Genomic DNA, 27,513 nt, shown 5'->3' with positions numbered 1-27,513 from the left:
TGGTCCAGGTGTCAAGGTTCAACCTCCCTGGAGACAACTTGTAGCATGAACGTAATTTAAATATGAAGACCATTGTATCAGAAAAATTCTAAGGTGTCGCTAGACGAAGTTACCGTTTTATTTTTACATTATGCAAAGTAAAAGTTAATATCTACGAAATACTCATAGACAAGCCTGTCAGACGATGTGAAATTACCTGCAATGCTAGCTACACAGCGTTTTAAACAAAAATGGTCAAAACTAGAAAAAAAGTTGCTATAATATGTACGGAAACCGTTACCTGTTGAGATATCGCTCAATCGGTCCTCTCACTCCAACCTGTCTGTTACTTAGAAGTAAATACTACGGGCAATGCTGCATGTGTTCATCACGCAGCCAGAAACATCGTTCAGCGCTTTCTCGTAGTCAACTAAGCAATCTTTCAAATACACCTGACTCCATTCGGATTGCGTCATATACATTGGTCACACGCTCCTGTATCGCCTGCACATTGTTGACGTGTTGGGCATACACTATAGACTTCAAATATCCCGGTAGCCACAACTCTAACGGATTCATATCTGGTGAACAGACAGGTGGCCATGTTACTGGACCTCCTCGACCAATCCATCGCCCACGAACCATTGCAGTTTACTACTGTCTAACGATCCGCAGAAAATGGGGTGGTGCCGCGTAGTACATAAATCACAGTAACTACCTTCCTGCAAGGGTAATTGCCACCGCTCTGGATTCCGGAGAAATGAAGGAACTTACCTTAGAAGGGACTTATCTTAGAAGATAGATTAAGGAAAGGCAAGCCTACATTTACAGCATTTGTAGACTTAGAGAAAGCTTTTGATAGATCTAGAGAAAGCTTTCGACAATATTGACTGGAACACTCTCTTTGAAATTCTGAAGGTAGTGGGGGGTAAAATACAGAGAGCGAAGGGCTATTTACAACTTGTACAGAAATGGCGAGGAAAGCATTTCTGAACAAGAGAAAAAATTGCTAACATCGAATATATCTTTAAATGTTAGGAAGTCTTTTCCGAAGGTATTTGTCTGGAGTGTGGCCATTTATGGAAGTGAAACATGGATGATAAAAAGTTAAGATTAAAAGAGAATAGAAGCTTTCGGAATATTGTGCTACAGAAGAATGCTGAAGATCAGATGGGTCGATCACGTAATTAATGAGGAAGTCCTGACTAGAACTGGGGACACAAGACACATTCAGAGACATCAAGGGATCACCAGTTTAGTGTTGGAGGGAAGTGTGTGTGTGTGTGGGGGGGGGGGGGTAATAATCGCAGAGAGAGACAAGAGATGAATAAGTAAGTAGATTCAGCAGGATGTCAGTTGCAGCAGTTATTCGATGAAGATGCTTGCACAGGATAGATTGACAAAGGGAACTGCATCAACCCAGTCTTCGGACTGAAGACCATAACAACAACAATAACGACATAATGTTGACCAATAACGCTGCTAACTCATCAAGCAAAACTCGCTGATGCACAGTACCTATTACTTCGTTTGGTAAAATTTGTGTCCTATTAGTCTCACTAACAATTTTTGCTGATACAGTGATACTGAAACGATCCACATTCCTCGCCTACATGACTGTTCGAATGTTTGCACCTGCCCATACGTGAGTACAGTCGAAATTTGCTATGTCATCTCTTATGACTCTACACATTACATGTCACATGTAAAAGGGTCCATATCTCTACAGGTATTGGTTTTCGGACATACGTAGTTATATGAACTTCTAGTTTTGCCCATTACTACGTTCTGTGGGAGTAAGTGACACTTTGTTTTAAAACATTCTGTACTTTTTACTCTGTAACATAAACTATGACAAATATCATTGAGTATATTTCTAATATAACGTTTCGTTTGCCGAAGTGAAGCTTTGTTTCAAAATAATGGAAGACACTTTCCCTAACAGACCTGCCGACTAGATAAAAACGGAGCGAGCAATCATTATCATAAATTGCTTGTTATTGCATGCTCAACCGGATCCTACAGGTTGTGTATTTGCAAATCTGAGCATAAAAAGGTGCTTGCACCAACTTTCTGGAATACCATTATGCAAACGGAGTTGGGTCATAGTTCCGAGAACGACGGAGAACGAACGATAAATCTGGGAAGATAATGCATACGTGGGACAACGCCGCAGCCTCTTACGACACGTAAACAACTTGGCGGGTAATGACACTTGCAGTCTCTCACTTTACTACGATGTTAGCTGTGTCAGAGTCTTTAATAAAAACATCTTCACAGCATGTCCAACCGCAACAAAGCTTCATACCTGACTCCAGAACAGGAAAGTGTAAATTTCTGTACTCCAGGGGATCTCAAGTTGATTCCGTATTTCTAGATTTCCGGAAAGCTTTTGACACCGTTCCTCACAAGCGACTTCTAATCAAGCTGCGGGCCTATGGGGTATCGTCTCAGTTGTGCGACTGGATTCGTGATTTCCTGTCAGGAAGGTCGCAGTTCGTAGTAATAGACGGCAAATCATCGAGTAAAACTGAAGTGATAACAGGTGTTCCCCAGGAAAGCGTCCTGGGACCTCTGCTGTTCCTGATCTGTATAAATCACCTGGGTGACAATCTGAGCAGTTCTCTTAGGTTGTTCGCAGATGATGCTGTAATTTACCGTCTAGTAAGGTCATCCGAAGACCAGTATCAGTTGCAAAGCGATTTAGAGAAGATTGCTGTATAGTGTGGCAGGTGGCAGTTGACGCTAAATAACGAACAGTTTGAGGTGATCCACATGAGTTCCAAAAGAAATCCGTTGGAATTCGATTACTCGATAAATAATACAATTCTCAAGGCTGTCAATTCAACTAAGTACCTGGGTTTTAAAATTACGAACAACTTCAGTTGGAAAGACCACATAGATAATATTGTGGGGAAGGCGAGCCAAAGGTTGCGTTTCATTGGCAGGACACTTAGAAGATGCAACAAGTCCACTAAAGAGACAGCTTACACTACACTCGTTCGTCCTCTGTTAGAATATTGCTGCGCGGTGTGGGATCCTTACCAGGTGGGATTGACGGAGGACATCGAAAGGGTGCAAAAAAGGGCAGCTCGTTTTGTATTATCACGTAGTAGGGAAGAGAGTGTGGCAGATATGATACGCGAATTGCGATGGAAGTCATTACAGCAAAGAAGTTTTTCGTCGCGGCGAGATCTATTTACGAAATTTCAGTCACCAACTTTCTCTTCCGAATGCGAAAATATTTTGTTGAGCCCAACCTACATAGGTAGGAATGATCATCAAAATAAAATAAGAGAGATCAGAGCTCCGACAGAAAGGTTTAGGTGTTCGTTTTTCCCGCGCGCTGTTCGGGAGTGGAATGGTAGGGAGATAGTACGATTGTGGTTCAACGAACGCTCTGCCAAGCACTTAAATGTGAATTGCAGAGTAGTCATGTAGATGTAGATGTAGAAGAGTAAAATTAATGCTTGCCTGAGTCGCAACTAGTTCACACACATCATTTTCTTTAGGTTAGTTACCTCAGCCAGTAAGATCTTCTCACTGGACTTCTGATTCGATTGATGTGGCCTGCGCCTGTATCTTCACCTCAAAGTAGGACTTACCCTAAGTCCTCTGTTATTTGTAAGATATCTTCTAATATCTGTCTTGTCCTACAGTGTTTATTCTCTACAGCTTCCGCTAGTACAATGGAAGCTGTGCCCTGATTACTTAACACACCCTGTTTCCCTGCCCCTCCTTCTAACCAGTCTTTTAAAAAAAAATTCGTTTTCTTGCCGATTTTGAAAAGTACGACCTACTTTTTTCGTTATCAGTTAACTTAATTTTCAGTATCCTTCTGTAAGACTATACTTCAGACTCTTTCATTCAATTCTTTTCCGGTTTTTCCACATCCGCGGTTCACTACCATACAATGCTGGTCTCCAAACGTACTTGCTCAGCAGTTTCTTTCTCAAGTTAAGGGCGGTGTTTAGCGCCAGTAGACTTCTTTTGGCCAGGAAAGCCCCCTCTTTGGCTGTTATAATCTGCTGCTTATATCCTCCTTGTTACGTCCGTTATGCGTTATTTCGCCTTTCACAGTAACGACCATCCCTCAACTTCTCTGCTACATGGGCCCAGTATCCTTACGTTTGTCCCTGATCTCATCGCTGTACACATAGCTGTACCTGCCTTTCTTTGATTTACTCTGTCTTTGTTCTGTGATCTTCAGACTGTTCATTACATTCAACAGGTCTTGTAATTATTCGTCAAGTTCACTGCTAAGGGAACATTCCGAAGTGTCAATAAACGATCTTGATGAAACTTGGTGGTCGTTTAGAGGGGGAGGAATAGCGCAATACGTATTTTTTTGTGCCCAATTTCACTTTTAAGGGATAAAGCACAACCCGAAAGGTAATTTAACATTTTAGTTTTAGAAGGACTATCTTCGAAACGATGATATATAAGAGATGTGTTTAATATAAATTTGATACGTAATTAATGTTCTTGAAAACTCCGTAATCAGCTTCTGTAGTAATTTGAAATTTTACAAAATACCCCACCACTATTAATTTTGAAAAATGAAAACTTTTGTTCCATCGTAAATTAAGGAAGTTTTCAAGCCACATACATCGCTGTGTAATAAAGCTGATTCCTGAAATACCATTTTTGAAGAATAAGCTATGCACAATGTGCTGTCGGAGTATTTTCAACATAACTTATTAAATATCTAAACATTATTATTCTAATTATTTATTTTACATAATTTGTTTTGTTTTAAACTGCTGTTTACGTTTTTTTGTTTTGTTTTTTTGTTTATCGGCTCACGACCTGTATTTCGTTAAATGAAAATAATAAGTAACTCATTATTATGACAGGAAAACATTACGATACTGATGATCTATGAGGAAATGCCTAAAACATAACGGTGTTTTACACCATGCACTTCAAATGAAAGAAATTGCATCATATATTATATACAACACGGAGAAGACAATACGAAACAAAACTCAGCAAGCTTCCAAATTTTCACGGGTGATCCTCTAAATGTCAGGCATATTTCAAAAACACTGACAAGCCTTATCCAAGAGAGTTGGTTATGTGCTAGAGACTGCAGCTTGGTTGTGCTGTTTCTCAGGTGGAGATTGACGTCATAAACATTCAACAGCTGAAAATCTTCTCACGAAGTTCTTCCAACATCGAAAGCTGTAAACGTTCCACGGCTGTAGTTGTGCTGTCGAGCCCTTTGGGATCACCAAATGTTTGTTTTCCGGTACGACACTCAAAACGTTTTTTCTTTCTAATTTTTTTTCCTGGGCTTTTTAAAAGAAACTATCGTTGAGTTTGAGCCGAGAATTCGAGTCTCTTTTTGAAGCCCCAAATGTCCTTGACAATTTCGAAATCTGGTAAACAAGCATCTATCTGATGAGGTCAAAAGATATTTGAAAGATGTTTTCTTTCCCAGTGAGGAAAAAATATCTCTATTATTGTTAGATTCTTGCTGAGGTCAATGTGAAAGAAACGTATGAGGCATCGTACCTGAGGACAAGAAACCTGTCCGTCTGGTGTTCCCAGAGGGCTCGACCGCATCGACCGGACCGAGACTCGAACTCGGGACCTTTGCCTTTTGCGGACAAGTCCTCTACCATCTAAGCTACCCAAGCACGACTCATGACCCTCCCTCACAGCTTCAATACTGCCAGTACCTCTTCTCCTACCTTTCAAACTTCACAGAAGCTCTTCTGCGAACATCAGCGCTCACTTCGCTGCAGAGTAAAAATCTCATTCTGGAAACATCCTCCCGGCTGTGGCTAAGCCATGTCTCCGCAATATCGTTTCTTTCAGGAGTCCTAGTTCTGCAGGTTCGCAGAAGAGCTTCTGTGAGGTTTGGAATGTAGGAGACGAGGTAATAGCAGAAATGAAGCTGTGAGGACGGGTCGTGAGTCGTGATTGGGTAGCTAAGATGGTAGAGCACTTGCCCGCGAAAGGCTAAAGTCCTGAGTTCGAGTCTCGGTCCGGCACACAGTTTTAATATGCCAGGAAGTTTCATATCAGCGCACACTCCGCTGCAGAGTGAAAATCTCATAACAGGTACTTATTACTTTCAATTAAAAAAATACACGCATGTGATATGGTAAACTAAAAAAACAATAAAAATGAATGTAAAACCTATAATAACAATTTTAAACATGAATCACATATAAGTAAAATGAATAAGGGGACTAGTAATGAATGTTTAGATATTTTAATTAGGTATGTCGAAAATACTCAGACAGCACACTGTGTACAGCTTATTTTCCAAAAATGGTATTTCAAAAATCAACTTTATTACATAGGGATGTTTGTGGCTTGCAAACGTCTTTAATTTATGTCGTGACAAAAGTTTTCATTTTTCAAAATTAATTAATGGCGGTGAAATATTTCAAAAATTTCAATTTATTACAAAAGTTTGTTATGCACTTTTCAATAACAATAATTACTTGCCACCTTTTTATGTAAAACATTTTTTATACATCAGCATTTCGAAGATATTCCCTCTATACATAAAATGTCAGATTACATTTCGGTGTTTGTTTTAACCCATTACAATTGAAACTGGGCAAAAACATGTATTTTCCCTTTCTACCCTCCATCCAAGTTTCATAAAGACACTTGGGAACGATTTCTCCTGAGAATACCAGTGTCGTCAGCGACTCTTTCCAATGATATGCTTTCAGCCTGAGTTTTAATCCAGCTCCTCCATTATTTTTTCGTTGTACAGGTTGAGGAGTAGGAGATGCAGATTACATCTTTGCATTACACTCTTTTCAATTCGAAAACTTATGTCTTACTATTTTATTCCTACTGTCCATCTTGGTTCTGGCACATTTTGTATATTACCTCTCTTTCCTTACACCGTATACCTATTTTAAAAACGATTTAAAACATCTAATTTTTCTAGGTTGAAGAATCATCTGTAGGTTTCTTGATCCATTGTTAAGAATTCAGTGAAGATTAAAAACCATGGCGTCACTGGGGCTTTAAACTCGTAGCAAAAGTAAAAGTTTATTAACATACACAACTTTCACTGTCTGTCCATTACGTAACTGTCATGTGGGGGCTAGCACAGATTCATGTCAATATCATTTCTGCTGACAGCATGTCCATTTGGCGTACAGAGGCATCAACACATACTTGAGCAGACGTGTGCTGTTAGACTTGTACGTCACGAAGTATTGTCTACATTGACAATATATAGCAGGTATTATGAGCAGATCAACAAATGAATGTAGAAGCATGTGTTAAAGATGTACGCATACCAAAAAGAAAACGTGGTCAGTGCAGAAATGTTGTTAACACTCGTCTTTTTGCAAGTAAGACATAATAATGGCTTAAAATCCAAAAAAACTCCTGCGTGGATATTAATAATGTTTAATGTTGCTATAGGTTTACGGCCGCGGTGGATCCATAGTTTTAACCTTAAATTGATTCATACAAGTACCTAGGAGTAACAATGCGTGTAAGCTTGAAATGAAACGATCGAACATCAGTAGAGTTGTAGCCCTTCGCTCACCTACGGAATGGCTTGCAAAATGCTTACACTGTTTGTTACAGGCAATTGATCCATGTGGAGGAAATATACCCAACTGCACGAATAAGGAGTTGCACCAAGCAAGTATATAGAACGGGAAAAAGGTTTAAGCTACATATTGAACAACCTGAAGTGGGAGATAATCGAAAAACAAAAACATATCGAAAAAACAATATTGTTTTAAATGATCTGAGGACAATCTGCAGCCTCTAGTGGGAGGGGAAAAGCATGTATGTATGAATATGTATGTGACTCCCACAAGCACTTGGATACAGTTTCTACTAATATGCTTCCTTCGCATGAGACCAAGGCGGAGGCATGTGCAGAGTTGATGGCCGAGGTATCGCGGCGCTGATGGTGACATTACGCTTCAGAAGCCATTGTGTCAGGCCTTATCGCTGCGTAACACCTCTGAACGACTTCACATGTGATCAGTGATAAGGTGTCGCCATCGGAACGAAAGCTCAATTCCTGGCTTTAGAAATAGCTATGGTTGACACACACATGTGGCTTATGGAAAGCCCATGTTCAGTATCTTGTTCAGAAACTAAACGCTGTTTTATTTACCATTAGAACAGTATCTGAAATAAGTGACAGTTCAACACGGAAAGTAGTCTACTTCGTATATTTTCATACGCTTATGTCGTATGGTATTATTTTTGGGGGTAATTCTTCTGATTCAAAAAGGGTGTTTTTGGCTCAAAAAGGGCTGTTCGAGCTATATGTGGTGTAAGTTCGAGAACCTCTTGTCGACCCCTATACAATAGTCTGGGAATTCTGACATTTTCCTCACAGTTCATATTTTCTTTAATGTTTGTTGTTAGCAATATTAGCCTGTTCCCAAGAGTTACCACCTTTCACTCAGTTAATACTACGCAGAAATCCAATCTGCATGTGGAATGCACTTCCTTGACTCTCGTGCAGCAAGGAGTGCAGTATTCTACTGCAGCCATTTTCAATAAGCTACCACAAGAACTCAAAAATCTTAGCAGTAGCCCAAACACTTTTAAGTCTAAACTGAAGAGTTTCCTCACGGCTCACTCCTTCTGTTCTGTCGAGGAGCTCCTGGAAGAGCTGAAAAATTAAGCAAATTCCAGTGTTACATTGTTGATTTTCTTTATTTAAACTTACGACTCGTCGCCTGAATTTGTTTCTTATATTTCATTTCATCTGTTTCTACTATCGTGTTATAATTTCATCTATTGACTCGTTCCATGACCATGGAGACTTCTCCTTAATTTGGTCCCACGGAACAATAAATAAATAAATAAACACACACACACACACACACACACACACACACACACACACTGATTTCCCTCCACCTTTTTCGCAGTTCCATATATAAACTGCCGTGGGGGAAAAAATGCAGCATCCTGCATGATAAGGTTATTTTATTGACAAGTGAGGTGACAGGTAGTAGTTCATCATTTTAGGAGTGTATGATAACAAATTCTGACCAAATGAAACACACACGTCACATTAAAGGATGCTCAAACAGTCTCATCAAAACAGCGTACTCTCCTCGGACAACAACACAAGCGCGTATTCTCTCATGCAAATGATCATAAAGGTACCGAACGGCATTTTGCGGTAGATTGTCCCAAGAATTTGTACCTTTCGTTGCAAATTGGCGATAGCCCATGCAGGCCCTGGGGAAAAAGTAAGTTCCCAATTCAACATGTTCCATACGTGTTCAGTTGGCCAGAGGTCTGTCGATCTTGTTGGCCAGGGCATTGTTCTACAGCAAGAGAACCATATGCTGAAAAAGCGCTCACCTTCTTGTCGAATAAATGGCAGTTCCATGGGAATAATAGCCAGTGAAACGTTGTAATTGATCGCTTCCCACACCCTGAAGCCTGTGATTGGACCTGTGTCATTGGCGAATACTTTCTGGAATAGGCAGATCTTGTCTACGAAGTACACGTACACGTGAATGTCCATTACTTACACACGCGCGCGCGCGCCCACCCACACACACACACACACACACACACACACACACACACACACACACACACACACACAGACAGACAGACAGACACACACACACACACACACAACCTAATCTCATCACTGAAGACAGCAGAGTGCGATCTTGTTCCGTATGCTGCAAACGTCACTTTCTTCGATTTCGTCATGTAAAATACTGGGATGCTTTCACACTTGAATTTGCTTCGTTTATGATTAGAAGTGGCTCAAAATTACTTAAATGTGGATCTCGGTTGAAGTACCTAAAGCGAAATGCGTCTCCTCACGGAACAGTTACAGTGAGTAAAGCTCAATCAAAGTATAAATCATGCGTTTATCAAACCTTTCCCCCGCGAATAACACATCAGTGCACGGACATTACGAATTTCACTGAAAATGATCTTTCGTAAAGTAAGTCAGGTGTTATTACTTATTGAGCTTCCTTTTCACGCCGTCGGAGGTTCGAGTCCTCCCTCGGGATGTGTGTGTGTGTGTGTGTGTGTGTGTGTGTGTGTGTGTGTGTGTGTGTTGTCCATAGTGTAAGTTAAAGTTAGATTACTTAATCGAACATAAACTAACTTACACTATGGACAACACACACACACACACACACACACACACACACACACCCAGGGAGGACTCGAACCTCCGACGGCGTGAAAAGGAAGCTTAGTGTATAGGCTTAAGGACCGATGACCTCTGCAGTTCACAAGACCTTACCACAAATTTCCAAATTTTCCTTTTCACGCTGTTTTCCAGTTTTCGCAGCTCTTATTCTCATCTCATCCCTTTCTCACGTGGAAATTGCGCTTCATAGTGGTCGAAAGTGCAGAGTCGCGCAATCAACACCACACTGTGAGCAGCAAGATGAAAATAGTGGGAACAACCAACAAAAGAGCGGGCAGATAATGCAGGCTGGGAAATATGACCATGAGCATGATACCTTTTGAAACGTCGGCTGTGATGTACACAGTACGATCTGACCCGATTCATGTTTTTCAGTACTAAATTACTGCAGAAAAGAATAACGAACTGACCCGATCTCACTCAAGTGTTAAAAAGCATACCAAAATCAGGGTGAAAACACATTAAACTGTATTTTGGCCTCGGCTACATTTGATACGTTTTGAAAGGATGCCTCCTCATCCGCATCAGCTGTCAAGAGTGTACAAAGGGAAAAAACCGTCTCCCTTTCAAGTCAATTTGCGCATTACTGTGGATTTACTTTATACACACCATCATCTCTGCAATGAACACAAGTACTGTGCGGTGTAGAGAAACGATTGTGAAGATGGTGAGGAGACAAGTGGTGTGTTCTGTGCAGGTGGTGCGGGACCTGCAGGTGGACGTGTACATACAGGAGAGCAGCAACGTGACGACGCTCCGAGTACCAGAACTGCGCTCCGGCAACGAAGTCGAACCCGACGAGGACGCTAAACGTGAGTACAGAAACAGTTTTCTAGTGTTTGCTAACCACCCATTAATATTTGTTGTGCTACAGTGTCTCTTGAAAAATTAACAGCCGGCCGCTGTGGCCGCGCAGTTCTAGGCGCTTCAGTCCGGAACCACACGGCTGCTACAGTCGCAGGTTCGAATCCTGCCTCGGGCATGGATGTGTGTGATGTCCTTAGGTTACTTGGCTTTAAGTACACAACTGGCCATTAAAATTGCTACATCACGAAGATGACGTGCTACAGACGCGAAATTTAACCGACAGGAAGAAGATGCTGTGATACGCGCCGGTGGCGACACCTACAACGTGCTGACACGAGGAAAGTTTCCAACCGATTTCTCAACACAAGCAGCAGTTGACCGGCGTTGCCTGATGAAACATTATTGTGATGCCTGGTGTAAAGAGGAGAAATGCGTACCATCACGTTTCCGACTTTGATAAAGGTCGGATTGTAGCCTATCGCGATTGCGGTTTATCGTATCGCGACATTGCTGCTCGCGTTGGTCGAGATCCAATGACTGTTAGCAGAATATGGAATCGGTGGGTTCAGGAGGGTAATAGGGAACGCCGTGCTGGATCCCAACGATCTCTTATCACTAGCAGTCGAGATGACAGACATCTTATTCGCATGGCTGTTCTAAACCACGTACAGGGTGCACGAATGGCGAAACGTCATTCTTTCGGATGTATTCAGGTTCTGTTTACAGCATCATGATGGTCGCATCCATGTTTGGCGACATCACGGTGAACTCACATTGGAAGCGTGTATTCGTCATCGCCATACTGACGTATCACCCGGCGTGATGGTATGAGGTGCCACTGGTTACACGTCTCGGTCACCTCTTGTTCGCATTGACGGCACTTTGAACAGTTCACGTGAAATTTCAGATGTGTTACGACCCGTGGCTCTACCCTTCATTCGATCCCTGCGAAACCCTACATTTCAGCAGGATAAGGCACGACCGCATGTTGCAGGTCCTGTACGGGCCTTTCTGGATGCAAAAAATGTTCGACTGCTGCCCTGGCCAGCACATTCTCCAGATTTCTCACCAATTGAAAACGTCTGGTCAGTGGTGGCCGAGCAACTGGCTCGTCACAATATGCCAGGAACTACTCTTGATGGAACTGTGGCATCGTGTTGAAGCTGCATGGGCAGCTATACCTGTACACGCCATCCAAGCTCTGTTTGACTCAATGCTGAGGCGTATCACGGCCGTTATTACGGCCAGAGGTGGTTGTTCTGGGTACTGATTTCTCAGGATCTATGCACCCAAATTGCGTGAAAATGTAATCACATGTCAGTTCTAGTATAATATATTTGTCCAATGAATACCCGTTTATCATCTGCATTTCTTCTTGGTGTAGCAATTTTAATGGCCAGTAGTGTAGTTCAAAGTGTAGGGGACTGATGACCTCAGAAGTTAAGTCTCATAATGCTCAGAGCCATTTTTGAAAAATTTAGAGTGTAAATATGTACGTATAGGTACGTATCTCGTTAGCGAAAACTGATCCTCAGTTGTACTGTGAAATTAAAATGACATTTTTCTATCGTTCAGTTCAGTAGCTAACAGGGACAGCAGCTTTCAAGTGTAGAGTAATGTCGACACGTTTCTGTTTAGGTACCATTTCCAACAATGTTTCAACGATTGCTGTGCTTGCATATCTGCAGGAGTTACGTTTTTGAACTTCTCAGCGTCCACATCTAACGTTCTGCATGTATTCTAAGTCCTCTTACAAACGCAGTATTGTGGTAAGGGCAAGCAATAACTTCTTAGGACCATTAGCAGATACAGGATCTATTAGTTTCAGAAGTAGCCCTTGGCGATGCAAATGCTGAGACTACTTAGGTTCCCGAGCAGCTGTAGGACACCCTATTGCGATCACAGGTTACGTATCAGAAAATAAGGGAGTCTTGTTTGAACTTAAGTTTCTCCAATAGTTTACTTTTCGAAAGAAAATAGCGATGTTAGCATTTGGATCGCATGAGTGTTCTCTGATCTGTTAGCATAGTTATTGTATTCCACTAAGTAATTAGCAACATACCTTTCCTCGATGTAAGGTGCATCATACGATTCCTTCTAAGCAACCACTGCGAAGTGTGGGGTATGACGTATTGATTTTTTACCGCTGATAAAAAAATTAAAAAAATACAGCAGATTTCACACTTCCATAAAGTACAGCAAAGTCCTCTACAAACGCGAGACAGTTTAATATTGGAGTAAACTGCCTTGCATTTTCAGGGGATTTCGCTATCCTTACTAAAAAAGCGTCACTTTTGTTATAATACAAATTAATCTTTTAGGAGAAATAGCCAATAGGACCGGCTTAACATTCACTGTAGAAAAAAAAAAGTTTTAACAAACATTAGAAATGTGTCGAAATTTCTGAAAGCACGCATTGGGCAGATAAAGGTTAAAAAATTTATACGTCTTGACGAGGTAGTCCAAGAAAACGGTTTCGAAAAAGGTAGTATCGCAGAAATGATATATAGAATGGGAATAGCTTAGGGTACAACTGAAAGAACTTCTAAACATCCAGAAATAAGCCATTACAGTGCACTAGTGAAGCTATAATGTCTACAAGAAAGCGAATGTCTACCACTAAACTACAATTTAGATAAATTAGAAATTCGAGAAAGACGAATCATTGGGAAATTATTAGGCTCACGAAAAGCTATTGGAGGATGGAAATTACGAAATAACAATTAATTTAACAAAATGTAGCTAAAACACATCAGAAGTAATGAGAAAAAGAATGATATATTGTAGACATTGATGTCGAATGCAAGTCACTAGTTAACTGAAAATATCTTCAAATATTTGCTGGCTTAAAAGTGGGCTGACAGAAGTGTTTAGGAGAAAATAATTGAATATGGAAGAATTGAAAGGTACGAAAGTGAGAATACGCGACTGAAGTGAACAGAATACAGGAAGGAAAAACACACTGAACAGATGAATACTGAGATAAAAGAAGGACGAGTAAGAAATTAAAAGTGGCACGTGGTCGTTTGTTGGCTCATGCCAGGAAAAAAAGTCGCGAATTTTCGACGGTGGATTAGTGTTCTGATTAGCCTAATTATACCTAAGATCTCTACTTAATGTTTCTGCTACCTTACGTTAGTGTCTCAAATACAATCATGTGTGTTCGTGTTTGTGTGCATATGCGGTGTGCGTTTGCTTTTGTGTTTGTGTGCGTTTGATTTGTGTTTTTGTGCGTGCGTGTGTGTGCGCGCGTGCGTGCGTGCGTGCGTGCTTGAGAGAGAGAGAGAGAGAGAGAGAGAGAGAGAGAGAGAGATTTTCAGATGCGTACCACTTTGTTCAAAGCTTCTAGCCGCCAGTTCAGAACTAGTGAAGCTCAAGGGCAGTGGAGAGTTCGTGGCTCATATAAAAGATGACGTAAGACCACGAGATAATCATGATCTCACTGCTGCTTACCTTGCAGCATGGTGATTCAGTTTGTTTCTTCCGTTCCAGCTAACGCGTTGGTGACGGTAGAGAGACCAACAGCAAAGTCCGCTCACATCCACTACGCACCGACACCGGAGCAGCAGCTGCAGTCGGGGAAAGATGGGCTCAGCGGGCAGCTGGTCGTCCAGTACGACGTAGACCGCGACCCGCAGGCCGGCGAGGTGCTGGTGAGTACCACACCACGATCTCGTACCTCAAAAGCTCAGATCTTCCTCAGTACATCCTCGCCAGGTGGTAGCTGATGCTGAACAGATGCTGAAGAGCACCACATCACTGCCTAATACCTGACATACCTGGCGCTGGAGGCACATCACCACTTCATACATAGTATCGCAATGTGCTGGAGAGTTCCGCATCACCATCTGGTACCTAATACCAAAGGTGCTGGTTCATACCACCGGAGTACCACCATGACTGTTGAAATGATGACTTGAGATAAGGAGATCGTTAGTAAGCTCCCCCTCACCTCTCAAATGAGGAACCTTCTTAAATGAGCGCACTGATCACCTTTTTAGCTGTGTACGTGGTTTAGAACAGGGCCAGCGACGTCGTGCCAAACTTAACGCAGGCAGAGTGTGCGGGCCACGGGCGGGCTGCGGGCGAACCAATGTTCCGCTTGTATCGGCAATGCTCGTTCCTTCCCGGAAGTATTCGGCACAGAGCTACATTTCATTTAGTATCGATGTAGCATTTTTCGGTCGGCACATCTTCAGGTCGTTAGAATGGTAGTGCCAGCGCTGTTTGCCCTTCGCTACTCGATCGTGGTATGAAGCACATTCACACGTCCAATGAATGTTTGCACAAAAAGACGCAGTCTAGAGATCTATCGTCACAAGCCATTAAACATGAATGGGAAAGACAGAAGAGAGGGATGAGGTCTCTCAATACATATTCCTCGGTCGCATAAGCGATGGGTACTACAAACTAGCAAACGATATTACAATACCATGCAGAAAGAATTTGAAGAGTTAGTTGACAATGATAGAGCAAAGAATTACAACGATCCACAGATGGAATTCATTGTTCAGAAAACTAAATTTGCAGGCAGGCTGTGAAATCCCTGGGCTAGCAGGACAGAGCGGATGAGGTTACATTTGTGGAAAGGGGCCAAAATAAGTTAATGTCAGTTGCACTCAACATATAAAGTTTATTTGTTAAAACACACTATCACACAAACAAGAAACAAAAACTGTTAAGGTTTTAACGAAAGACCTCCTTTGATTTAATTTAAACCGGCTGAAGGCCACATCGAAAATCCAAGGCACAAGGCCTAGGCAAGGAATTGAGGTACAGGAGTTCTTCTGGAGTAAAAAAAAAAAAAAAAAAAAAAAAAAAAAAAAAAAAAAAAAAAAAAAAAAATTACCTTCAATATAAATAGTCTGAAAGCCTTAGTTTAAATTTTTCCCATAGAACTCGTCTGAAGGCCACATATCGATCAAGAACAGTGTTACTGCTTAAGGCCGAGACAAAGATTTTTCAATGTTTAATGAAAATAGGTTGAAAACTCGGCTAAAGGCCGCATACCAACTTGGTACAAATCTACGGCTTAAGGAATTTTCACTTTTAATTTTGAAAGGCTGAAACTCGGCTGAAGGCCACATACCAAACAAGAAACTTATTTCCCCGCACCTCATCGGTACTCCGTCCTCGACTGAACTGCTGGCCCGTCTCCAACTGACTGCCAGACACACGACGACCCGGAAATACTATTGGTCGCTCCAGAGATGGTACGACAGTGCACTTGTCGATAAAAGCTGCTGCTGCTGCCACTCACGGAAAGATAAGGCAGGAAGTTAGTGCCGCCAGTAAATAGAATAAGAAAACGAGGCGGCAGTACCGTAAGAGATGATGACAAACAATAAACGGAATGAACACGAGCCGCGCACGACTCAGGCTGCACTTGAAGATAATGTTGGGACGAATAGTAAAATTTCTGAAGTCGCACATATTATGCTACCATCAGTTGCAACTGCTTTTGATGGAAACGAAGAGTTTGGAGACTTCATACATTACTGCGAAGTATGTTGGATAAATCAAGGAGTAAGCCTGTAATGATTTTTAGCTTTAAAACTCGCTATTGTTGAATTTATGAAGGGAAAAAATGTTCAGGAACAAAAGTTGGATCCGGAATGAATTGCAGACCTCGCATTGTAAGTGGACTTGACTGCACCCTGCCCACTGTAAGATACTGCAAGGCGAGGAACAACTTCTTTCTGGTTTGATGGGGGATGCATATAAAAATAAAATCGAGTTATAGGAGGAGCACATTTTGACAAACACTGTTTGGTTCCCTAAGATCACTGTTGTTAAAGAAAAGAGAGGGTTGAAGAATTCACTGTAGCCTTGAAAGAATTACAAAGATAGTTTCCTAAACAATTCGAGAGCACTGTCCATCTTACATCTGTTTTAGAGACTGTTTGCCATTAAAATTGAAAGCGCCCCTGTGCATGTGGCGATGTAACATTGATACAGTGTTTTCCTCAGGTAGTTCCATGTCTCCATAATGAGGTGGCAAAAGTGCTACAGTATTTCGATCGATTTATTTGTCTGAAAGACTCTTTTCTAAATTATGAAAATAAATAAATTACGATTACGCGGCAATCTGAGTGCGAAAATCCGTGTAATTCTCTGCATCTGCCCATATGCTGACAGTTTATATCAGATAAATATTACCTCTTCAGCTCACCAAAAACAAATAATACAGAAATATTTTTTTGTTTGTGATCTGTTGTCGAGGAATGTGAAATCCAAAACCAAGTCGTATACAGTGCGACTGTACTGCCATTGAAATGCAGTACGTTTGCAATTGCCCCTACTTCCCACCCTCGTTCAGAGAGTGTGGCGTGGCGGCGGTGAGGGAAATGTGCAGTGAAGCTGAGTGCTATGGCACTCGTGCCAGGCATGGCATGTGAGCCGAATTCTTGGCCACCCCCAAGCTGCCTGATAATTGGTGTATTATAGTGGACTGCCCAACATGTCTATGAAGAACAGGTACCATTCGCTGCCATGTAAGAAAAGTAATCGTAAAAAAAGATCTAACTGACAGGGACAGTAGAAGAGCGTCATGCCTTGGCAGTAAGAACTGTTTTCACACAAGAGTGGTTTTGTTGCTTTCATTGAACGTCTGTACCAGTTTCCAAATGAACATGGTCCAATGGATTACTCGCACAGTGAACTACTCGCACAGTGAACTATTCGTATTTAATATGAAGTGCGTGTAATGTGTAGTTCAGGCAGGAAGTGGTTTTGTGGTGTTATGGGGTTGTTTTTCGCACCATGACTTTGGGACCACTCGACTCAAATTGTCCTAAACATGAACCAGGACGTTTATTTCATAATTCGGAGTGGTCAAGCGGTGTCCTTTCTTCTATATCTTCATGATGAGTTTGTTGTGGAGACTCCATCATCATCATAGATGATGATAACCATGTTTACAGGACTGTTCTCACACTTTCCTACTTTGATTAACACTTTGGCACTCTGCAGTACCTCGACTGGCCTGCTAAATCATCAGATCTTAATCTCATGGAAAATGTCTGGGACTATTTTGGACTGTGGATGGAAGCAGCAATCAAAGTCCATGCAATATGGTAGCTTTATGGGTTCTAATCATCAATGAACGGCTTCATCTGCCACAGACATGACAATATGATACGTCGATAGGTATCTGCAATTTTCTAATCGTCATTAGGATGGCAGTGCGGCTTAGTGCGGTCACCAGCCACCAGACGGCACTGATCACTTGTAACAGGTTTCAGCACTTATCACATCAATTCGCTTTGCGATCTTGTAAAATAAAAGTGGCTGTACTACCATTTTTGCGCTAACGAAAACCCATACAGTGTGTGTTAAGAGTTTTTTTTTATCTGAAGGTTTAGAAAGAGCTGAAATTTGTAATAGATGTTCTGCACAATTGGGGGATGATGTTTCAACATGGTGGAGTTTTTGGTAGTGGAGTGAACAATTCAAAAGCGGCCGAATAAGTTTTAAGGACGAGGAAAGCTGGACGTCTAGTCACATCTTCTGCTGATACCAATATGGTGCAAGTCTGTGGTCTGAATTTGAATAACTGACAAGTGATTGTTGATGAAGTGACACACCAAATGTACCTACATGTCATAATTCTTCATTTGGCATCATTCATAACAGGGTCAACTTTGTAAAACCCGAGCAATACTGCAGTACCCTGCATGTGTGAACTTCGTGTCTGACTTTAGTAACAGTTTCTATCTAGACTCTGACACACTCATTAAGACCCAATGTTGATACACTTAACACACTGGAAATACGCTATCTGAAATTTGGCCCTAACGCGAGACCTTAAGGAGGTTAATTGCCATAAAATCAATTAATAACTATATTTTTTAAAAACAATCGGTTATGAAAATGAGATGAAGGGAACACTACCTGCTTTAAGTGAAATTCTAATCAAAAGAAATTGGTGGTTTATTACAAAAGGTTGACTTCGTACACAAGAAAACCAACAGGTCGAAAACACGAATCTGCCATGATAGGCTATTAATCGATTTTAAGTTGCACATTCCATCGATAACGTAAACAGACTCGACGAATCTGATTTTTACTACGCAGCGGTTGGTGTCCTAACTCAAAAGAGAAGACCTGGGATCTAACGCCACTGTGGCTTCAGAGTACCCGAGTAAAATGATAACTCCCACCTAAAAAGCTGGTGGTGCACTATACGCTCACCAATCTCTTGTCTTCTTGATGTGGGCCAGTATGAGTTATGTACCAACCAGGAATCTCCGGATCACGCTAGGTCGTCGGCACGATGTCCAAGTGCAGAACACCAGAATGATCGCCCCCTCAGCGATCGAGCATGCGAAGTCGCCTATGAGACTACCAATCAGAGTCTCTGTGGCCATGCGTCCCTGCACCCGACTCTCCATTTGCGCTAACACGCCAAATCTTATTTGTTTATGTCCAATGGTGTGAAACTACAATGTTAAATAATTTACCATCACGGAATGTTTCAAGTAGAGGGCCAATCAGGGCACACTGTCCTATCACAGTTTGTTGTGGGAACTCCTGGCTGATGTCAAGAGGTGATAGGCGAATCAGAATGTTGAATGAATTTAACTTCCTGGCAGATTAAAACTGTGTGCCGGACCGAGACTCGAACTCGGGACCTTTGCCTTTCGCGGCCAAGAGCTCTACCATCTGAGCTACCCAAGCACGACTCACGCCCCCTCCTCACAGCTTTACTTCCGCCAGTGTTGTTTATAGAGCTCAGAATTTACAACACCCCAAACGAACGCGAGGTAACTCCACCAGGTCCCGTTCACAAAGCAGCAGTTCTGGCCTCTACAAGAATAGTGTTCTCTCCAGATGTTGTCAACCAGTCCTTAAGACGCAAACCCACTAGCCGGGCACCGGATAGTGCCGTACGCCAGAACACCGAAAATCCCGTCCTTCTTTGAATGCAAGGCGAGTACGGCAAGCCTCATTGGAGTGTCTCTACCACCCGTGTAAGCCAGGGACTTCCGCCGCTGAGTGACGAGCGGACTGCCCTGTTATGTTACTCTTAATGTTGTGCGCCTCGGCCGTTCCCCAACTCCTGGGTAAAGAAACTGCAACGTTCCCACGAATTCGCTTAGGCGAAGCGACGTAAGTTCAGACAGAGAACCCCCTGCACTTTTTGTCAAACACAATACTGAGAATGAAGTTGGAGTCAGAGTGAAATAAGGTGGTGAGAATCATGTGCCCCAAAGTGCTCAAGCACAGTTGTATGAGAACCTGTCAGTAGTTACTGGTCTAACACAACAATGAAGAGTTAATTTTTTTGAAACCAATTATCTCTGGAGTTGGCATAAGGGCGCATCACTTTGAACCAGAGAGCAAGCGACAGAGCTTAAAACGTCAACCCTCTACAGGAAAAATGACGCTCATTAGTTTTTTAGGAAGCACAATGGCGAATTCTGGAACATTACGTGGGGTAGACGGCAACATAACAGTGATATGCTTTGCGACGAGTTGAAGCATGGAACTCGAAATAAACGCTGAGGTGTATTGTCAAATGGGGTTCTTTTTTGTATGAAAGCTCTCGCCCACACAAACAATCAAAACGCTTCAGAACATTCATTTCGAGATATTGGAGCATCCTTCATACAGTTCTGATCTTGCCCTGTCGGCTTTCTCTTAGTTTGGTCCACTTAAAGGTGACGTAAGAGATCATTGATTCATTCTGATGTAGAGTTGGCTTGCTGCCTCATTGTTTTTGCCTCTTTGTTTTTGCCTTTTTTTTATGAGGATATAGGGATGTTTAAGCAGCGATGGACCAATTGCACTATGTTGAAAAGTGAAGTCATCATAGATTATGTACTGTTGTCGTAATAGATGAGAAAAATTTTGTGTAGATATATTTCACTTAACCTGTAGTAAGCTTAAGAGTGCTTGCAGGTGTACGAGGGATACTTCGTGCACTTCTTCGCCCCAGAAGACCTGCCCCCACTGCGAAAGCATGCCATCTTCGTGCTGGACGTGTCCGGCTCCATGGAGGGCCGCAAGATCGAGCAGCTGAAGGAAGCCATGACCACCATCCTGGACGAGCTGCAGCCGGGAGACTACTTCAACATCATAGAGTTCTCCTACTCCGTCACGGTACGTCCGCCACGGGGCTTTGTCCTGTCACATCAATGCATAACATAAACAGTCTTTACTGGGTTCGATATTAAATAAAGTGCTCTTAATGTGACTATATCTCCAGTTGTTAAGCGATATCTTCGTCGAAGCATACTAGGAGTCGACATTTCCATAAGGCTCTTGCTAGAGGACTTAGGAGGAGATTCCTAGGGTGCATAGACACAGCCATCGTCTGCGAAATGTTTATGTGCTATTGACAAAATCTTTCTAAAGCCAAATTCGCATAAGTATTTCCTTATTTACAACAACTGGTTTCTACAGTCTTTGCTGTCATCTTCAGGTCTTCAAATATTTTTGTTACAAAACGCGCTCCTTTTGAGTTGGAACCTCATGCCAAGTTGTCATGTTGGTGGATAAAATGTAGCACATTATACAAAGGTTTGTCATAAATAAAACATTTAAATTCAAAAAGCATCTTATCCACGTGATGTCCATTATGTAGTCCTCACGGCTGATCATTACATCATAAAAATCACAGTACAGAATAAAATGGACAGTAGCTCATGTGTTCACGTTAACTGGACATGTTCTAATCGTTGTAGATCCACCTTAGATAGCGTAGAAGGTACGACTCAACATGATTTCTCAACATGAGAAAATTCATCCAAGTACTATCGATAATGACAAATCAGTGAAAACTGGTGAAGCCATTAAACGATCTATTTGAAAAAGAAAACTTTATATTAAAAAACTATAGAGTTCTTCCTCTTTGTTATGTGCATTGCCTAGTATCAGCCATAGTTTACTTCCATTTTTGAGGTCTGGAGATCTAGGTTTCTCACCCCAGATTGTGCTACATCTAATGCTACCTTGCTTCCCTGTTGTAATTCATCAAGGATGAGCATGCTGGAACTCTTAGAACAGGTAAAGAGATGTTGCACATCATGAGATTCCTCGCAGTGTTATTTCCCATCAGGACCCCAAATGGTCAGGTTTACCTTTAATGCTATATCAATTCCGATACAAAACTTTCTGGCAGATTAAAACTGTGTGCCGGACCGAGACTCTTAACTCGGGACCTTTGCCTTTCGCGGGCAAGTGCTCTACCAACTGAGCTACCCAAGCACGACTCACGCCCCGTCCTCACAGCTTTACTTCTGCCAGTACCTCGTCTCCTACCTTCCAAACTTTACAGAAGCTCTCCTCGCAGGAGAGCTTCTGTAAAGTTTGGAAGGTAGGAGACGAGGTACTGGCAGAAGTAAAGCTGTGAGGACGGGGCGTGAGTCGTGCTTGGGTAGCTCAGTTGGTAGAGCACTTGCCCGCGAAAGGCAAAGGTCCCGAGTTAGAGTCTCAGTCCGGCACACAGTTTTAATCTGCCAGGAAGTTTCATATCAGCGCACACTCCGCTGCAGAGTGAAAATCTCATTCTAATTCCGATACAGTTCAGTTCAGGCTTCTCCCAATCTTCCATCTCAAGTTCTTGCCGCTTGGTATCTCCCGCTGTGAAGCATAATCGTTTGGAAGCTCAGTGAGCTATTCAGGCTTCTCTCACCAGATTGAAGTCTTCAAAGTTCACAGGAATCTCCACATAAGTTATCCTTAAACTTTCAGTGTTGTTGTGACAACCTCTTCAGGAACTGGGATCCGTAAGTCCGGCTGCTTTATATAGTTTATAGAGTGGCATTGGTTTCATGCAAGCAGTTATTAATGGGCAAGTCTCATTTAAGCTTACGTGGCCTTTTTGAAATACACAAATCTGGTCTACATTGGACAAACATATTCTACTACGGAGAAGTACAATGCCTGGTCTGTAGTTCCCTGTACCTCTGTTGTAGCTCCTCATGTGCTGTTAGCCTGCATTTTCAGTAAGTTATTTCTAGCTGCGACTTTATGATGGGTCTTCTCACAGTGATGTTTGTACATCCATTAGCAGTCCATTAGGACACCCACGTATGCCAAATCACGTGTGTGTTCCAGAGTGATGCCATTCCACATTACATTCATCTTTTGATTCTTAAGCTTCATCTGGCATACTTTATACTGGCCCTCCATCAGTGAGTTCATCAGTGCACTTGATGATGGCAACGTGGTCGCTTGCCGAAATATTATGCCCATTGAACACTGACTCCGGCAGTTCACCCATGAATTGTTTTGACATATTTTGATTTCGTTGTTTTGAGTGACGGTGGAAGGCGCTGATTTGTGTCTTTGAGAAAATTTGTTTGGGCATTTGTCGAAATTTAGAAACAGAGACTGCAGAGAGTTTCGGATTTTAATCAAGAATTTTCATGTACGGCCTGACAAACAGGAGCTATATGCCACCATTGCCTCATGCCCTGTTGCCTTTTACTGGCGATGAAAATATTTCCACCACCAGGGTTCGAGCCACCTGCCTCAGAACCAAGTGTCATCACACTAACATACACTAGCGACTTTAGATATGGAGGGGTGTAACCAACCAGTTGTACAGTTCTGCTCTCTGCAGGTATCTCTGAGACATTAATACCGTATGAAATATTCGTAGCTGCAGCGACTCACTGCAGTAACCAGGTACTGACGTGTTTCATTTCAGGTGTGGAACCTGGACTCGACCAATGACAGTGCAGTCTACTCGCCGTACATCATGTACGACGACAGCGGCAAGCAGCCCAACGCGGGACCTACGCCTGCTTTCCCAGCGACCAAAGAGTACATCGCCAAGGCCAAAGACATTGTCTCAAAGATGATCGCTGGAGGAGGTAAGCGCTTCTCCCGTCAAGATTTCTTCTTTGAAAGTACATTGGGTGCTTCACAAATACTATTAGATTTCTAGGGGTTTAGAGCGGACACAGCAAAGTTTTGATAAGGAACCTATGTCTGGAGATGTACCGTTTGGATGCTAATTAAGTTTGAAGGTCAGATCATGTAAAATACTCTCCCACTCTACAGTAAACCCACGGGGGAGACAAGGAGCTCCACCCTGTGTGCTTTACAGGAGTTGCTTCACGTGGCGACGCTATTGTTCGTTGCATGAAGTGTACCTGTGGTGTTTGCTTTCTTACACATGGCCCACAATCCCTGATGTGCATCCATGGAGCACCATAGTCAACACTCCTATTTACGAATATACCAGTTTCTTGCAGCTGTTTTTGTAGCCAGACATAAATGATATGTGATGGACTGATGCAATCCAGAAAATGTTCTTGATACAAGTGTTGTGCAGCTCAACCATTGCTTACTGTACTGTGAAGTGGGAGATTTGAAAAGTTCCGATCTTCAAATTAATTTTATATCCAAACGGTATATTCTGGATATGGATTTCTTATCGAAGCTTTATTTACTATATCCTCTTCACAATTCAAGTAGCCTGTAATACGAATTATGAAAGCTCTATAAGTAGAGACATTCATTTTCGTTGATAAATATTGTTTGTGAAATCTGAAGTGGAAATTGTTTTCAGAAACACGGACTAGGATGCCGAATCGCAAATTACAGTGGATTGGGACTTCTTATTTAAGTTTTAGTATCTAATTATAATGGAATTATTAGAAATTAACGATCATTGACGATGAAAGGAGTACGAAGAGCTAGAAGTCGAGATATTAATAATTATTTGAAATTGAACAATAATGGGCAAGCTCAATGAATGAAATTACAAGTCGGAAGTGAAGGAAGAAAGGCGGAACTGGAATGAGTAACCACCCAAAAATGAAAGAAACACACCAAAAGTGATCGTAGCGTGAACGAGGAAAGAGTAACCACATGAAAAAGAACATTCCCAATCGAATGAGATAAAGGTGAGAACAAGACGACCTGAAGGGAATGGTGAACAATCATTCCTTAGAAGTCGTTTTTTCTTTGGGCCCATTCCTTGAAGGGCGATTCACCTTTACTACAACAAGGGACTGTGATAGGTCTGATGTTAAAAACCTTCTGAGGTGATCAGCCGAAAGCTGAGGTCGTCTTGTTGCAAAGTTTGCCTAAAGATGATGTGTACGAAACTCGTTGAAACACTGTGACAAGACGACTCCACTACTCGGCTGATCACCCGAGAAGGTTTTATCATTGGAATACGCTGAGAAAGCTTGCAATCACGATACGATATAGGGCTATTCCTGTTCGCTGTACAGAGTGCGAAAAATGTACCAGCACATTTTGAGGGGCTGTAGAAGACAGCATGAGAAACAAAGAGAAGCATGAGAAACAAAGAGAAGCATGAGAAAGTTCGGGAGACGCTCTTCAGAGTTTAGGGAACGAGTGAGGTGGCGCAGTGGTGAGACACTGGACTCAAATTAGGAAAGATGGCGGTTCAAATTCCAGTTCCACCATCAACATTTAAGTTTTCAGTTGTTTCTCTGTATCACATAAGGTAAACACATGGATGGTTCCTTTCAAAGGACACAGCTGACATCCTTCCCTTTTTTTCCCCAATCCGACGCTGGTATCATCAGGATCTTCCTTCTCCTTTCTTCTTTCAAACACCAATGGTAAACGCAGCAAGAGAGGTTTTGTACAGCATGAAGAGGTTTACTATTGAAATTCTGAGAATGTACTGTCCAAGAGGAACCGAGCAATGTGTTACTTCTCCCCACAAACATCTGCAGAAATGGTCATGAAGGAAAAATCAAACAAATTCCCATTTATATGAAAGTTCCACACACCATCCATGAATGGGGAAAGGAAAAAGGGAAATGACAGTGCATGTGGTGTAGCTTCAGGTGCGCGCACCTTAAGGTACCTTCCAGAGTTTACAAAAGATTCGTAAATTGGGAATTTTTTTTAGCACCCACAAGGGAAGTATCACAAACTGGATGGTTAGAACAGAGCAAAAAATTTTAAAATCAGACAGAGAAAAGTCACTGATTTTTGTGTCCGGAAAATACTGGGACGAGGCAAAATTTTACGACCCAAAGAAGCAGCTTATGTCCCCGTCAGAATGAGTTGGGGCATTACCATGGATCAGCGACGCGACGCTTTGTCTTCACAGCCCACAGCCTCCGTGACATCGCTGGGTGATTTCAGTAGTATGCTCCTGTGACGATTTGCTCCTTAAGAGATCTGTTAGCAAAACACCAAAAAACTTAGTATTATCTCTCTGAATTATAGCCAGATGGTCACCTTTCTTTGTGGTGATGAATCCACATGTTTCCACGTTTGCGTCTTGCCTTTGTTTTTATCTCGGGCTCATAGTCTCGCAGCACTCATTCGTAGTGAAACAGCTGCAATATTTCCGTTGCTGGTTCGGTATCGTGGGCTTTTAAAAAGTACGCTAGTAATCGCGGAACCCGGCGGATGCGGACTTTAGTAAAAATGAATACCATAGGTTAGGGGTAGGCTTCGGTCAACGATTGAGCAGGTTGGCTTGGATGCAGCGGTTGTTGAGCAGTAAGGCACTGGGCCTTTTATTAAACATTTATTTTGGCAAATACACAATGTAAAAACTTTTCTTTGCTTACATTGGTGCCAGAACAATCGTCCCATTGGATGCTAATAAATTCAAACAAAATCTGCAACAGGGTAACGGCCTTAGGTCTTGAAGCAGTTAATAAGTTACATAACGTTTAAAACAATTAATTGTCACTAGAGGCCTTCTACAGAGGAGGGGTACAATTAATCTAAATGTAATAGAGCAAGTTAATTCTACAAGTATTAGCACTGTCGCCCCACCCAGCCGAACAAGTGACTGCAAGTGACAGTATGAAAGACTGAGAATTAAACAAATCACGATCGCATTGGTCAACAGCTCAACAAAGAAAATAGAATTAGTAATTACAGTTTAATGCTGACACAGCACACGCTGGAACCTAAATATCTGCCGAATGCAACAAGCAAGACAGAGCTTCACTCAAAGTTTCAAAATCTTGGCCTCTCGTTCGTCGCTGATACCCATCGGAGTAACCACCTAGGGAGTTTAAGAGATCAGTAACATGAAGAAACTTAAGTTGATTGTAATGTTCAACAAACTCCTTCCATTGATCGGACATTGAAAAAGAGAGTGAAACTTCAGCTTCTCTCTCTCTGGAGAGCTGCCGACCTATGACAGCCGGTCTGGCCGTCTGTAGTTCTCGGGAATGGATATCAGCACGTGGCCCACAGCACCAGCGCTTTCCTGTCCAGCATATGCTCTGCTCGCTGTCCACCGAGGCCCTTGGGAAAGACAGGCCATGGAGCGAACATCACAGCCTGTGACGCTGGAGGTCTTACGTGTTCCAACAGCGGTATCCAGTGGGGAGCAAGTAACTATTTAGACGAGTTTAATAATTCTTGACCACGTGTTTAAATGCATGCAAGTTATCGATAGCATACGACAAAATTAAGACCTTTAGTGGGTACCTTTTAAGTCAAAAATTTATTTCCCATGGGCCCTGCACGGATCAGAGCTTCAGTAAAGTATGGTGGACAAGCCAACTATTGTGATGTCAAATGTCCGTTGCAGGACACATATACCTCGTTGGCCCCACTCTCCACTGGCGAGGACCCATTTCGCGCTTGCATGCTGCTTAAAAGCTCTCCCC

The 27,513-nt window shown here is 42.2% G+C and overlaps 1 protein-coding gene across 1 annotated transcript in view; it reads left to right on the top strand.

The window, feature by feature from the left end:
- LOC126234930 (inter-alpha-trypsin inhibitor heavy chain H4-like) overlaps positions 1–27,513 on the top strand; it is a 194,105-nt gene that overhangs the window by 120,245 nt on the left and 46,347 nt on the right. Inside the window, exons 5-8 of the mRNA XM_049943670.1 lie at positions 10,824–10,938; positions 14,426–14,586; positions 20,837–21,037; positions 23,592–23,757. Of these exons, the coding sequence (XP_049799627.1) occupies positions 10,824–10,938; positions 14,426–14,586; positions 20,837–21,037; positions 23,592–23,757 (643 nt within the window). The remainder of the gene's footprint in view (positions 1–10,823; positions 10,939–14,425; positions 14,587–20,836; positions 21,038–23,591; positions 23,758–27,513) is intronic.

Source organism: Schistocerca nitens, chromosome 2, assembly GCF_023898315.1.
Source record: "Schistocerca nitens isolate TAMUIC-IGC-003100 chromosome 2, iqSchNite1.1, whole genome shotgun sequence".
Taxonomy (NCBI): Eukaryota; Metazoa; Arthropoda; class Insecta; order Orthoptera; family Acrididae; genus Schistocerca; species Schistocerca nitens.
Note: the sequence above shows the minus strand (reverse complement) of the source record. Positions and strands in the feature narration are given on the sequence as shown.